This window comes from Apodemus sylvaticus, chromosome 8, assembly GCF_947179515.1.
Source record: "Apodemus sylvaticus chromosome 8, mApoSyl1.1, whole genome shotgun sequence".
Lineage (NCBI taxonomy): Eukaryota > Metazoa > Chordata > Mammalia > Rodentia > Muridae > Apodemus > Apodemus sylvaticus.
Genome location: NC_067479.1, coordinates 47,883,478 through 47,899,301, shown reverse-complemented (window position 1 = coordinate 47,899,301; position 15,824 = coordinate 47,883,478). Strand labels below are relative to the sequence as shown.

Below are 15,824 nucleotides of genomic sequence, written 5' to 3'. Positions count from 1 at the left end.
ATTTATCTTGATTTTTTTTTCTTAGAGTTTAAGGGAGTCAATCAACACTGCTGACTTTGATCTAGTTGTTTCAAAAATCATGTTGAAAAGACTCTTATTTGCATTGCATTGCTATCTGCTCCTGGTTCCTCACATTTAATCTGGGGAGTGGGTGAGGTGGTTCAGCTAGGAAAAGTGCTTGTTTGTTAACTAGCCTCAGTACCTGAGTTTGATCCCAGAACCCACATGGTGGGAGGGAAAAACCAGACTCCATCAAGTTGTTCTCTAACCTTCACACCTGTTGCAGGAAATATTAAAAAAGAACCTGCATGCTCTCATGCCTCTGCCCCGGTGGCCTGGCCGGACATGCACTGGCGAGCAATGGCCGACCTGTTTTATGTCGTGGAGACTCTGACTCAGAACTTCAAAATCTCTCCACCCAGCTCAATAGGTTCCCACTGGCGGGTTGCTACCACGCCAGCCCCATGCTTTCAAAACCCCCATAGCCTTTGTGGTGCACATCAGGCAGACCCACACTTTGCCACCATATCTTTCTCTCTTGAACCCAGATGAGCTGCAGCATGAAGGAAAACGGAACACAAAGTTAGTTCAGGAACAATGGTAACTCAATCACTGGGCACAACAACTAAGATTCTAATATTGATTGTGTCACATACTCTCACACAGCATAAGTAGTAACATGTAATAAAGATTCAAATTGATTGAACTTTGACAGAAGATTCATCAATTTCATAGTAGTGAGCCCTTAGGATCCTAGTCACTTCTTAAAAGCCTGTTGGCTGGCCACCAAACTCACCAATACTGAGTATTTACAGGACATTTCCTATTCAAACTGTAACAATGAGGAAACAAAACCACCTATTTGCTTATACCTAATCTACACATTTGAAGGGCATCTATAAACGCTCTTCTTAGGTCCTCAAATTAGTTGTCCAGTACTTCTTAATGGATTTACATATCTTTGGGGGTTTTCTGGGTCAGGGTTGTTTGGTTTGAGACAGGGTTTCTCTTTGTGTAGCTCTGGCTGGCCTGGAACTCCCATTGTAGACCAGGCTGGCCTCAATCAAAAGAGATTAATTCTTCCTCCTGAGTGCTGGGATTAAAGGCATGTGTCAGCACCTTTGATCCCAGTAATGCCTTTAATCCTAGCACTTGGTAGGCAGAGGCAGGTGGATCCAAGACAGCCAGGGCTCAACAGAGAAGCCCTGTGGTCTCACAACAACAAAACAAGAAAGAAAGAAGAGGGGGAAAAAAAAACCCCGAGTATGTGTGTGTGTGTGTGTGTGTGTGTGTGTGTGTGTGTTGTGTGTGTGTTCCATTTAAGCAACAAATGAAAAAACAAGTTATTTGCAGAAATTTACAGAGTGTTTTTTTAATGGCTCATGACTTCACATTAGTGAAGTGGACGCATGTGGACGCAGTGGACGCATGTCTATAATTAGAGTAAGTAAAATAGTAATGATTGATTTTGCATTTTAAAGACAGTCTATCACTTCAATAATTATTCTAATAAAAATAAAGGACACTGTAAATTGCTGCTCTCTCTCTCCCCCCCTCTCTCTCTTTCTCTCTCTTTCAAAACAAAGTTTCTCTGTGAAGCCCTGGCTGTCCTGAAACTCACTCTGTAGACCAGGCTGGCCTCAAACTCAGAAATCTGCCTTCCTCTGCCTCCCAAGTGCTGGGATTAAAGGTGTGCACAACCACTGTCCAGCTGAGATGGGTTCTCTCTACAAAGCTCAAGCTGTCCTAGAACTCACTATAGACCAAGCTGCCCTCAAACTCAAGAGATTCCCCCTGCCTCAGCCTCCCCGGTACTGGGATTAAAGGTGTATGCCACTATAAAAAACTAAAACGTAAAGTATCAAATTCACATTACTATCCACTATCTACCTCAGTGAAGGATTCAAGCAGAAAAAAATTAAGAGGTTACGTAAACTACAATTCCCAAGATGCAAAGCGGCTTCGGCCTCTTTATAAGGACCCGCGAGCCCGAGGATCCCGTCGTGCATCGAGGCGCGCGAAAGGCAACCTGGGAAGAGTAGTTCATCCGGACTTCTACCCGTCTCGCCAGCGCGGCAGAAGCTGCTCCTGCGGCTGGATCCCGGGGTCGTGTAAGGGTGAGCTAAGGGGAGAAAGGCGCGAAGGGAAACGGTGAGTCAGTCGCGGGCTACGCGATAAAGGGAGGCGGCACCGCGGGGAAGTCCCAGCTGAGTAATCGCGGCCGCGAGCGGAGTGTGTTCTGGGACGCCGCTGTGTCGGCGTCGGCCAGGGAGGCGTGAGGAGGAGCCGGGCGTCTGCAGCCGTTCTCGCCCTCGGCGCCCCGCCGCCATCTCCACCATGCAGTCCCGGGAAGACGCCCCGCGCTCTCGCCGCCTCGCCAGTCCCCGCGGCGGGAGGCGGCCCAAGAGGATTTCCAAGCCGTCGGTGTCGGCCTTTTTCACGGGCCCGGAGGAATTAAAGGACACGGCCCATTCTGCAGCCCTCCTGGCACAGCTCAAGTCTTTCTACGACGCGCGGCTGCTGTGCGATGTGACCATCGAGGTGGTGACGCCTGGCAGTGGGCCCGGCACGGGGCGCCTCTTCTCGTGCAACCGCAACGTGCTGGCGGCGGCTTGCCCCTACTTCAAGAGCATGTTCACGGGGGGCATGTACGAGAGCCAGCAGGCCAGCGTGACCATCCACGACGTGGATGCCGAGTCCTTCGAGGTCTTGGTGGACTACTGCTACACTGGTCGCGTGTCGCTGAGCGAGGCCAATGTGCAGCGCCTGTACGCGGCCTCAGACATGCTCCAGCTGGAGTATGTGCGTGAAGCCTGTGCTTCCTTCCTGGCTCGCCGACTTGACCTGACCAACTGCACTGCCATCCTCAAGTTTGCCGATGCCTTTGACCACCACAAGCTGCGATCTCAGGCTCAGTCCTTCATAGCTCACAACTTCAAGCAGCTCAGCAGGATGGGCTCCATCCGGGAGGAGACGCTGGCAGATCTGACGCTGGCCCAGCTGCTGGCCGTCCTGCGTCTGGACAGTCTGGATGTAGAGAGTGAGAAGACTGTGTGTCATGTGGCGGTGCAGTGGCTGGAGGCTGCTCCCAAAGAGCGGGGCCCCAGTGCTGCTGAAGTCTTTAAGTGTATTCGTTGGGCACACTTCACTGCAGACGATCAGGAGTACCTGGGAGGACTACTGACCAAGCCTATTGTGAAGAAATACTGCCTGGACGTTATTGAAGGGGCCCTCCTGCAGCTGCGATTTGGTGATAGGTTGTACAAGTCGGTGGTGTCCAAGCCAAATAGCAGCCACAGCAGCAGTAGCAACAATAGCAGCAACAGCAGTAGCACCAGTGGCTCTGTTGTATCAGTAGCAGAAAATCCACCCCAAAGGTTGGGTATGTGTGCCAAAGAGATGGTAATTTTCTTTGGACACCCCCGCGATCCATTTCTCTGTTATGACCCTTACTCGGGAGATATTTACACAATGCCGTCTCCTTTGACTAGCTTGGCACACACTAAGACCATTACATCTTCAGCTGTTTGTGTCTCTCCAGACCATGACATCTATCTTGCTGCCCAGCCCAGGAAAGATCTATGGGTTTATAAACCAGCCCAAAATAGTTGGCATCAACTGGCAGACCGCTTGCTGTGTCGAGAGGGTATGGATGTGGCATATCTGAATGGCTACATTTACATCTTGGGAGGGAGAGACCCGATTACTGGAGTTAAATTGAAGGAAGTGGAATGCTACAGTGTTCAGAGGAACCAGTGGGCGTTGGTGGCTCCTGTACCGCATTCCTTTTATTCATTTGAACTAATAGTGGTTCAGAATTACCTTTACGCTGTCAACAGTAAGCGCATGCTCTGCTATGATCCTAGCCATAATATGTGGCTGAATTGTGCATCTCTTAAACGAAGTGACTTTCAAGAAGCCTGTGTCTTCAAAGACGAAATCTATTGTATCTGTGACATCCCAGTCATGAAGGTCTACAATCCAGCTAGAGGAGAGTGGAGGCGAATTAGTAATATTCCACTGGACTCAGAAACCCACAACTACCAGATCGTCAATCATGACCAAAAGTTGCTGCTCATCACTTCTACCACCCCACAGTGGAAGAAGAACCGTGTGACAGTATATGAATATGATACTAGGGAAGACCAATGGATTAATATAGGTACCATGTTAGGCCTTTTGCAGTTTGACTCTGGCTTCATTTGCCTGTGTGCTCGAGTTTATCCTTCCTGTCTTGAACCTGGTCAGAGTTTCATCACTGAAGAAGACGATGCAAGAAGTGAGTCTAGCACTGAATGGGACTTAGATGGATTCAGTGAACTGGACTCTGAGTCAGGAAGTTCAAGTTCTTTTTCTGATGATGAAGTCTGGGTACAGGTTGCACCTCAGAGAAATGCACCAGATCAGTAGGGTTCTTTGTAAATATTTCGAGACAATAAGATGTTGTTTCTACTGTATGGAATGTATCTTAAAATGATACCCCTTTTCCTGAAAAGACAAAGTTGATTAGGACTGGAGATTTGGTTTAGAAAGGGTAGCAATTTGAAATAGTAATACAATATGCAAAATTCATACAGTCCCTGAAATCAGCTTATTTCAATAATTTGCTGTGCTAAAAGTCCATGATTAAAATATGCATAGTGAACTACATAAATTGATTAAGGTGTTTAGTGGATTTTGTTTTGCTGTTAATTAGTATGTTTATATTTTTGATTTTCCTAGTTTTAGTTAAATTTTGCTTAGTGCTATGAGGTCTTGTTTGTTACTAGAAAAACTGGACTGAGAATTCTATTTTGAAGGTGTTAACTAACATTTTCCTTCCAAATAATGAAAGATCACATTTTAAAGTAAATTTTTAGTATCCTCAGTTATAGTCTGTTAAAAATCTAGTATATTCTCTTTCCTTTCTGCAAAGAAAGAAATATTATTAAGGTTACTAGATAGTGATTCCATATTGATAATGTGTTCAGTGGACTTACAAGGTCACAGAAAATTAAAAAAATCAGGATTCCACTGTTTCCAAAGAATTTTAAGTTTTTACCTTTTAAAAATATGACCTATTTCTTACCTTGAAAAAAACCACTCTAGTGTCATCAACTATTTAAGCACCTTTCTAAACCAAAAAATGAGAGAGGTAATTTGTTTTACAAATTTACAGTTTTGATCTGTACATGTTAAATGCTTTGACTCAAGAACAACCCTTTTCTTCACTGGACATGATTAAATAATGTACATTTTTCTTCATTGGTCATGCACTGTCTTAAAAGGTCTGCTTCCCTAAAATATTTTGGCTATATAGTTTTTAGTATTCATTTTAGAGGCTTTATCAGCAGAAAGTGATTTATTCTTTAATGTTTTGTGAAGTAATATTGGTTTTGAAAATATGTATAAGCTAAAGGCAGTATTTTATTGAGATCAGTAGTTATAGTGTTTATCAACTCAAGTTAAGTGCCAGCAAAGAACTTTAAAACTTCAAGCTATGTATAGAACTGTTTTGTGTAGTATTGAAATATTGTCAAGTTTTTTAAGTTTCTATAAATGTTCTTGATTTTCAGCTTGAAGATATTTTTGTATTAAAGTTGACTGTTAAGGAACTTAAGTGGATGGTGGGTGGCATTTGGGGCCAGTAGTTAAAGTATGTTTCTTCAGTTCTTTCCCTAATCAGTGGTATACGTGGCCATTTTATTATGGTGTCTGTATCCAGTTTATATTTCTCTGTAAGTTATACTCTAGTTTCTGTCTCAGTCACCATATGTAAAGGAAAGTCCAGAAGTAGTAAACTACACAAAACAGTCATCATAATGTTATAGGTGCTTACCTTTTGAAGGTTTATTAATACATATGGTTGTCATAATACATACACAGGACAAATGGTGTACATATACAGATGTTTTATGCTATATAAAGTTTTCTATACTCTTTTAGAATTATCTTCCTCAGTCTTTATTCAATTCCATGCAAATTCCTCTTTATTCTATAGTAGCAAAATGCTAAAGTTTTTACACTCTGGTGGAGGATTGAGTCAGGGCTAAGATGAGAAAGTGACTTTTTGAATGAAAAGAGTGAAAAATAAAATAACAAAAGCAAAACAAAATTCCACAGATAATGTGTTCATCATTTTGATTGGCTGGGTGAAGAGTAAGATAGCTCACCAATATTTCTATTAGTTTGCAGACTTCTAACGTGTAGTCAGGCTTTCAAGTGTAAATTCTATTCCATTTGTACCAGGGAATGTTATAAGAACTACTCTTTATTTAGAAAGTTATTTTTCCCTGTTTGGGGGCCAGCTTTTTCTTCCCCATTAGCTTTTTGTTCTGTAAGGTGGAAACTTGGCAATGCTTATTACAACCAGATTATTCATCTGCACAGTTTAAGGTCTGCAACTGATATATAAAAGTCATTCTCAAATTCATCATTCTCAACTCTTTTAGTTAAAGTTTAAAGTTAAATACTAGTAATAGCTTACTGTCACATTTTCCTGGGAAGTATTTTGATTTTGTGAAACATTTGTGAATTAGAGAATAGATGCTATTATTTTATAGATAAATGATTTGTATGTTGCTTGTTCCAAATAAAGCTGGTTTTAAACAGAAAGCTTCCTGACTTTATGTTTTATTTAGTTGTTAAGTGTATAAAACCATTGTTTGTTCAGTGATATAGATAGCGATGTTGAAATTTTTCCCAACAAGAATTCTCCCCTGCTGACTTTGCCAGTTGATCAGCAAGTGCTCGGGGCACTGCTATTTCCAGTGCTACCATTTATAAGAACTTGAAATACATCTACTTTTCTGTTTATGCACCTAAGTTTGAAATTCTGAGACCCTAAATTACTTCAAATGCTAGTTAAGTGAAAGCTAGGCATGGTGGTAGAGCACTTCTTAACCCAGCACTAGGGAGGCTAAGGCAGGAGGGTTGCAAGATTCTCAGGCTAGCCTGAGCTATAAGTGAGACCCTGCCTCAACCAAAAATTCGGCAAAATAAAGTATCATTGTTGTTTTCAAAATGATAGGAGACTGACTTAGCAAATATCTCCCCCCCCCCTTGGTTTTTCTGAGACAGTTTCCCTGAGACAGTTTCCGTGTATACTGGAACTGTCCTGGAACTCACTTTGTAGACCAGGCTGGCCTCAAACTCAGAAAATGCCTGCCTCTGCCTCCCAAGTGCTGGGATTAAAGGCATGCAACCACCATGCAAATAACTTTTAAAAGTTATTTAAAAGTTGGATTGATTTAGCCGGGCGGTGGTGGTGCATACCTTTGATCCCAGCACTTGGGAGGCAGAGGCAGGTGGATTTCTGAGTTTGAGGCCAACCTGGTCTACAAAGTGAGTTCGACAGCCAGGGCTACACAGAGAAACCCTGTTGGATTTAGGGGACTAGAGAGATGGTTAAGAGTTCAGGTTGCTTTTCCAGAGGTTCTGAGTTCAACTACCAGCTACCATATGGTGGCCCTCAACCATCTATAATGGAATCTGATTTCCTCCTCTGGTATATGTGACAACAGATCATTCATATACATAAATCTTTTTTTTAAAGTTTGATTTACGATTAAACAAGTTGTCAACTATCTTCTATCTCTTCTAATCGAAAAGCTTTTTTCTGTTTTGGTCCTAAATTGTACTTGAGAATATGATAAGAATTGAGCCATTCCCTATGGAATTGCATATGTTTATCTTTTCATAATTTCAAAAGTATAATGACACCTACTTCTGGGTAAGAAAGATTGTGACAGAATGACAGCAACACCTCTACAAAGAAGAATTAACATTTTCCACAGGCTCATAATATTTTGTGCAAGAATAGAAACTGACTAATTGGTCAGTTATTCCTGTGACAACCTGACCATGTTTTGGGGAGGAGTGTGGAAAGACTTTGGAACTTTGGGCTAGAAGAGTCTTTGGGTGTTAGGAGCTCTGTGGGATGTTCTGTAGAAGCTTGGAAGATAATGTTGAGAATAGTGCAGAAGATGGCTTGTGAAATTTCAGAGGGAAGATTAAGGACTCTTATCTGGGCCGTTGCTGTTTTCATTGTGGAGATTCTGTGGTTTTGGTTAGCTGGGGCTGAAGAATCAACTGTGACTAACAAGATACCAGAACTACTAAAGCAAAACCTTTGCATTACTGAGACTATTGGTGCTGGTTAGCTGGAATTAAGAAATTAATGGTGATTTAAAAGAAACCAGCATCACTGAGGTGAAATCTTCTGGGAAGTGTTTTCTGAGAGCACAAAGAAGCTGTGTTCCAAAGATATCCAAGGTTGTACCTTGAGCTGCAGCTGGACTTGGTAATGTGTAAGAGTTACCCAGTTGGTACTGGTTTTGAAGGCATGAAGAGGTCATGAAGAGCAGCTGAGGCTCAGCACTGTGAGAGGCCATGGAAGGCCATTGGAAAGTGAAGCCTCAGTTGCAATTGATGGCCCAGAACTGAAGGGGTCATGCAAAGGACTTGAGGTTTGGCACCATGAAGAGAACCTATGAGAGGCTCTTGGTGAAACCTAATTACAGCGGAAGACAGTGTTGTGGAGATGATAGTACCATAAGATGACGACCAAGAACAGCAGCAGCACTGCAGTACAGGCAGCTGGAGCCTAGAAGACAAGGTGTGTGCCTCAAAGGGCAGAACTGGAGAAGTGACCCAAGCCCTTGGAGGAGCCCAGAAAATCTTGAGTGAATCCCAGACATTGGACAGTTAGAGTTTGATTTTGGTTTTGATTCTGACTGTGCCCTGGTATTTTTCCCCTTTTAAGTAAGAAAGTCTTTTAGTGGAGCCCACAGTTAAAAGACTTTGAATTTCAAAAGAGATTGAAATTTTAGTATGTAAGAATGTGTAAAGACTGTGGGACTTTTTAAAAGGTATTTAGATCTTGGAGATGAATAAGAAAATAAGGGTTGAGGCTTAATACTGATGTGTTTGTGTGTCAGGTTGACAAGAAGTCAATTGTACTAGCTGGTTTTATGTATCAACTTGACACAAGTTGGAGAGTTATCACAGAGAAAGGAGCGTTCCTTGAGAAAATGCCTGTATGAGATCCAGCTATAAGGCATTTTCTCAATTAGTGATCAAGGGCACATAGTGGAAGGGCCCATTGTGGGTGGTGCCATCCCTGCACTGATAGTCCTGGGTTCTATGAGAAAGCAAGCTGAGGGAGCCAAGGGAAGCAAGCCAGGAAACAGCACTCCTCCTTGGCTTCTGCATCCACTCGTGCCTCCAAGTTCCTAGCCTGTGCGAGTCCCTGTCCTGACTTCCTTTGGCGATGAACAGCAATGTGGAAGTATAAGCTGAATAAATCCTTTCTTCCCCAACTCGATTCTTAGTCATGTTTTGTGCAGGAATAGAAAGCCTGAGTAAGAGAACCGACCAAACTGTGCCTGTTTAAGTTAGCAGTGAAAAACTTCTCATTTAACCAGGAACCAGTAGTTTGCTTACTGTCATTCTTTTTAGTTTGAGACATGTTCTGTATGTGTAGACCTAGCTGTCCTGAAATTCACTACATAGGCCAAGCTGGTCTGGAACTCTCAGAGGTCTGCCTTCTCTTTCTACTTGCTGTAGTACTGGGTTTATAAAGGCTTGTGCCACCACACCCAAGCCCTAGTACCAGTTTGTGTTGAGATGAATGAAAATAAATAAATAAATAAAGCAATGATTTGTAAAACTAAAATTGTTTAAATGTTTTTAAATTTCCAACTTTCAGTTTTTCTCATCCCTAAAAACTTTAAAGAAAGTTGACTGATTTTTCAAATTCTATAGTCTGATAACAAAGAAACATCTGGTTTGAATTTGAATTAAGAGTTGATTACAGCAGGCTGGAGAGATGGCTCAGTGGTTAAGAGCACTGACTGCTCTTACAGAGATTTTGAGTTCAATTCCCAGCAACTACATGGTGGCTCACAACCACCCTTTAATAGGATTTGATGCCCTCTTCTGGTGTGTCTGAAGAGAGCTACAATGTACTCATATACATAAAATAAAAAAATCTTTTTTTTTTTTTTTTTTTTTTTTTTTTGGTTTCCTGGATTTGGTTTTTTTCGAGACAGGGTTTCTCTGTATAGCCCTGGCTGTCCTGGAACTCACTCTGTAGACCAGGCTGGCCTCGAACCCCGAAATCTGCCTGCCTCTGCCTCCCAGAGTGCTGGGATTACAGGGGTGTGCCACCACCACCCGGCTGAAGGGTAAAATTTTAAGAGTAGAAATAAAATAACTTTTATAATTCTTCAGTTTAACATTGTATAATTTAGTTTTTAAACTTCCAACTTCCAGTTTTTCTCATCCTTAAAACTTTAAAGAAAGTTGACTGCAAAGTGATACTACTTTGCCTTTGTCCTCTAATCAAATCTCTTCTTCCAGGCTAAGGGTGTGGCTGAGTGAGAGTGAATTTTCCTTGCATAGTGTTTGGCTCAGTGTTTGGTCCACAGATCTACCAAGAAAGGAAGAAATGAAGAAAGAAGAAGAAAACATTTAAAGTCTACTTCCTGTATTTCTTCAAAAATTCAATAACTATCTTTGCAACTATTTTAAAACTTATTACACATACTCATACTGCGTGTAGAATGTATGTGTGTCAGGTAGGCACACGGAGGTCAAACTGCAGCGTGTAGGAAGTTGTTTTTCTCCTTCCACCATGAGGATCTGAAGTATTCAACTCAGTCTTCAGGTTTGACAACCAGATTTTAAAAGAATATCTTTTAGGACATGTTGCACACCTATTATGTCAGGAAGGAAAACATTATTGTAGTCATTGTCTTCCATATCTGGGATATATTTTCTCCTCAGAAGTACTTAGAATACTCTCTTAACAGCTGGGCGGTGGTGGTGCACGCCTGTAATCCCAGGACTCTGGGAGGCAGAGGCAGGTGGATTTCTGAATTCGAGGCCAGCCTGGTCTACAGAATGAGTTCCAGGACAGCCAGGGCTACACAGAGAACTCCTGTCTCGGAAAAACCAAATCCAAAAAACAAACAAACAAACAAAACCCAGAATACTCTCTAAGGTGTTTTAGATAGTTGGATTTACCACATTTTAATCAAGGATATTCTTTTGTGGATAACTATATGTTAATTCTGGAGGAAACAGCAAATAGGATGGCTTTCACTTCAAGGTACAGACTGATAAAAGGCTTTTAGTTGTTTTGTACAAAGAAAACATGGTGCCATGCTTTTTCTCCTGATAGAAAAGAATTAAGGTCCAAGTGTGCTTGTATATGCAGAAATTCTGTAGATGCTTAATTAAGTAGGACATTTTCCTGCCAGGCACGATGGCATTTAATTCCAGCATTCAGGAAAGCAGAGCCAGACAGATTTCTACAAGCTCGACACCAGCCTGGTCTATTTAGCAAGTTCCAGGATAGCTGAGGTTACATGGAGAGAATCTGTCTCAAAAGAAGGATAGAAAGAAACGTTTTATTTAAAGTCTTAGTGCTATTTGGATACCTATCTACCTAACTCAGGATTTTCAGTTTTCCTCTTCAGTCCTTAGGCTGATAATTGGTTCCACATGGCTCAAGGTGGTCCATATCCTGGCCACCAAGAAGAGAGGAAGTGGGATAGGAATGTGCAAATTGTCCCTATAAGGAATGCACACATCACACTTGGAAACATAGCATTGATTATATCTAAATGGTATAGTTATCATAGCCTTAAGAAAGTCTGGGAGAAGCCGGGCGGTGGTGGCACACGCCTTTAATTCCAGCACTTGGGAGGCAGAGGCAGGTGGATTTCTGAGTTTGAGGCCAGCCTGGTCTACAGAGTGAGTTCTAAGACATACTGGCTACACAGGAAAACCCTGTCTCAAAAAAACCAAAACAAAAAAAAAAAAAACAAACCGACAAAAAAACCCAGGAAGTCTGGGAGTGGTAGTCTTTCTTTCAAGTCAGTGTATATTTAGAGGTTTCTTGTAAAATTCTGAGGAGTAATAATGTAACAGTCTCTAACAAATCTGTCAGAATAGACTTCATCAGAAGGGCATTCCAGACAGCTAAGCTAGCTAAGACTCCTGAGACCCACATTACACCATCTTTCAAACCTCAGTGGAAAGAGATAGGGTTATCTCTAAGAATCCTGACTGCTTAGTACTTTTAATAGCCAATTCTGGTCACTGGAGATAGCTGGAGATAGCTGAAGATAGGATATGTTAAGGGAGATGTATATGCCATCATTCATGTCCTACCAGGTTGTGCAGAAGCAGAGTTCCAGAGGTGGGTTTTGCTACACAGAAGTGCTGTGTAGCAACTTCCTCCTAGTTGAAACATGATCAGAGAGATACTTGCAAGACAAAACACCCATACACAGTAAATAACTCAAGACTTGGGAAGTTCTTAAGGGAGGCCCCTTAAGACTTGGGAAATAACACATGTCTCAAGACACACAAACTTAACCAGATTCAGAAGGTTTCTCACTTCCCAAGACTATATAAGCAGTAGCCCAAACCTATTCCATCTTGGGAAAAATGACCTATATAGCTGAACCCAGGTTGTACCCAATTACCAGGTAGGACCCCATGGCTTGTCCTTGGCCCATACCTCAGAGTTACTCTCTAGCTACTTCCTAGCAACAGTCAATTAAAGATTAGTCTGTTTCAGATGTACTTTCAGACTGTGAGTTCATGGTTCTGCTTCAGAGTACCCATCTGTCAGCTTACCATAGTCATATAACTAGATGCTTGCCAGGCTGAAACCCCTTGCTTGCTGGCCATTTCCTATAAAGCCTTGTCCTGCTGAGAGCTCGGGGTTACACCCTCCCATTCTACTGCCTCAGACATGTTGGTATAGCCCAAACTCAAGCTTGTTAATAAAGACCCTAGTGCAGTTGCATCAGAGTTGGCTCCTTGCTGGTCTTTTGGGGTTCACAAACCCTTCCTGGCACAATAGTGCCACAATAGGAGAGAAGACTCTGTCATGTCAGAATGCCTGCAAATCCTGCAAAGAATGCCAGACTCCAGGATTCCAGCTTTTGCAATCTGTCAACCATACAGAGGTGGCCTTGAGTTGCCCATGATTCTGTAAGTAGCCCCCAATAAACTCCTTAAGTTCATTAAGTTAGAGGTTAGTGGTATCATTACTTTGGTCGGTCATCAATTTCCTTTCTGCGTTCAGTAGATGTTTGTCCATGTCTCCCTAGGAGGTGTCATACAAGGAGATAGCATATATTTGGATGTAACTTGATCCTAGAAAGGGAAGATTATTTTGGGATATCTTCCAACTTGGAACCAAGCAAGAAAAATTAGTTGGTATTAAATATCAAAAGCTTTTATACCACGAAGGAGTTCGAATTCTTTTCCATACAGTGTGAACTCATTGAGGATTTTTTGAAGGTTTTTGTCTATTTATTTACATTTTTAAGACCAAGTTGTCCTGTGGTCCAGGCTGGCTTTGAACTCTGATCTTCCTGCATTTTGTCTTTCAAGTGCTAGGATTACAGGCATGTGTTACTGTTTGGGGACATATTTAAAAAAATCAAACCAGCACTATACTTGATTCTCACTAAGATCAGAGAGGGCACTGGGTCTTGAACCCAGGTCTTGCAAATGTCAATCATGTTCTACCTTTGAGCTATATTCCCCTACTAGTTAAATTTTTAAACTGGGTGGTGGTGGTGCAAGCCTGTAATCCCAGCACTTGGGAGGCAGAGACAGATTTCTTAGTTTGAGGCCAGCCTGATCTACAGAGTGAGTTCCAGGACAGCCAGGACTACACAGAGAAACCCTGTCTCAAAAAGAAAGAAAAGAGAGAAAGAGAAAGAGAGAGAGAGAGAGAGAGTGAGAGAGAAATTTAAATTTATTTTGATGAGGGGTAGTAGCCCCACTTATCTGTGGGTATAAGGATAAAATTTAGAATGAGGTAAGGATTATGCTTATCTAGCAGAGCAGTGATTATAGATTCTTTTCTAAGATGCATGACCTCACAAGCTCTGGGAAGTTGGCTAGGTTTCCTTCCTACTGATTGGGCTTTCAGTCCAATTAGACAGCTGCTGGTTACTGCCAGCATGTGAGTGCCACTTCGCCTTTATGGATAGCTTGCCTTGCTGTGTTTCATAGGTGTCCCAACTGGTTAGTACTGTTAACTGCTTTCCTCACTTAGCAGCTTGCATATGTTCTAGTACCAGGGAAGCTACACCCCAAGAATGAGGCTTTCAGTTAGATCTAGCTCCAGCAACCCTAGCCCTAATCGTCAGTGTGAGGTGTCTTCAGCAATAGGGACTTACCGTCAAAGTCCAAGTGGTATTCAAGGACAACAGCCATACTGCTCTGCTTTGTAGTGGAATTTTTTGTTTTGTTTTTGTTTTTATTTTTTTGGGGATTTGGTTTTTTTGAGACAGGGTTTCTCTGTATAGCCCTGGCTGTCCTGGAACTCACTCTCTGTTGGGATTACAGCCGTGTGCCACCAAGCCCAGCTAAAAACTTGTACTTTTGCATATGAATATTTTGCCTGCATGTATACATATGTACCATGTTTTTGTTTAGTGCCCTTGGAGGCTAGAAGAGGGTGCTGTGTCCCCTGGAACTGGAGCTCCAGGTGTGTGACCTGCCATGTGGGTGCTGGGAAACAAACCCAGGAGCTCTGCAAGAGCAGCAAGTGTTCTTAATCACCAAGCCATCTTTCCAGCCCCTCCTTGAAAATTTTTAAGTAGAGACTTGACACCATTTCATTTTATCAGTGACCCTCTCCTGAATGTGTTGACAGTGTAGAAATTAATAGTACAGATTAAAGGGGTGTTGATTGCGGTGCTTTGAATGATACATATCTCCCAAAATCACAGGCATTTGAATACTTGGAACCCACTTTGGTGATGCTGTTTGGGTGGGTTTAGAAAGTGTGGCCTTCACTCTGCGAGGCAGAGGCAGGCAGATTTCTGAGTTCGAGGCCAGCCTGGTCTACAGAGGGAGTTCCAGGACAACCAGGGCTACACAGAGAAACCCTGTCTCGGAAAAAAAACCAAATCCAAAAGAACAAACAAAAAGAAAAAAGAAAAAGAAAAAAAAAAGTGTGGCCTTGCTGGAAGAAGTATGTCACAGGGGTCGGGGCGTGCACTTGAAGAGCTTATAACCTCATCTCTCACAGTTTGGTCTCTCTGCTTCATACTCGCCATTGAAGATGTGAGCGCTCAGCCTGCTGTTCTAGCCACCAGGCTTACTCGCTGCCGGGCTTCCTAGTGGGGGTGGGGTGGGGGGGTTAGGGGGTAGGGGGTAGGGAGGTCCCTCTGGAATCATACGCTCAAATAAACTCTTTCCTCTCTGAGTTCCTTCTGGTCATGCATTTTATCACAATAGAGAATAAAATGCTACTAATGACCAGTGACATGATGTCATCCTCAGTGGATTAAGTAGTTGTGGGTTTAATAAGACAGGAGTAGATCTGAGAGCTGAAAATGACCTGAGCCTAACTATATATTTTGAAATGAGAAACTGAGAAAAGAAGGACCAACTTTCCTTCCTGAATGTTGTTATTAAGACAGAGGCCAACATTCTGTACCAAAGGATCCCTAAAATACGAGGGAACCACTTTTCTCTGTATTGAGTCCAGAATGAACACTTGGGGATTTGCAGAACAGTTCTTTCCCATGAGATTGCTCGTGGGTACAGGGTTTTGCATCGTCATTGACAAATCATGTTTGCTGGAAGTATCTTTCAGCTTAAAAAAAGAGAGGAAAGGAAGTGCAAATTTTCCCTTTAAAAGGACTGTTCTGAGACTGAAGATATGAAGCAATGCAAATGGGTTATGACACCCTGGGTTTGATCCCCACTACCACATAAACAAGGTATAATGGTGCATGCCTGAAATCCCAGCACTCAGGAGTTAGAGGTAAGAGAGTCAGAAGTTTAAGGATATTCTAAGC

General features: G+C 42.4%; 1 protein-coding gene across 1 annotated transcript; it reads left to right on the top strand.

Moving 5' to 3' along the window:
• The first annotated feature begins 2,011 nt into the window (after window positions 1-2,011).
• Window positions 2,012-6,587, top strand: Kbtbd7 (kelch repeat and BTB domain containing 7). Its single transcript, XM_052190861.1, has one exon. The coding sequence runs from the start codon at window positions 2,338-2,340 to the stop codon at window positions 4,408-4,410; it is 2,073 nt and encodes a 690-aa protein (XP_052046821.1). The 5' UTR covers window positions 2,012-2,337; the 3' UTR covers window positions 4,411-6,587.
• The last annotated feature ends 9,237 nt before the right edge of the window (window positions 6,588-15,824 follow it).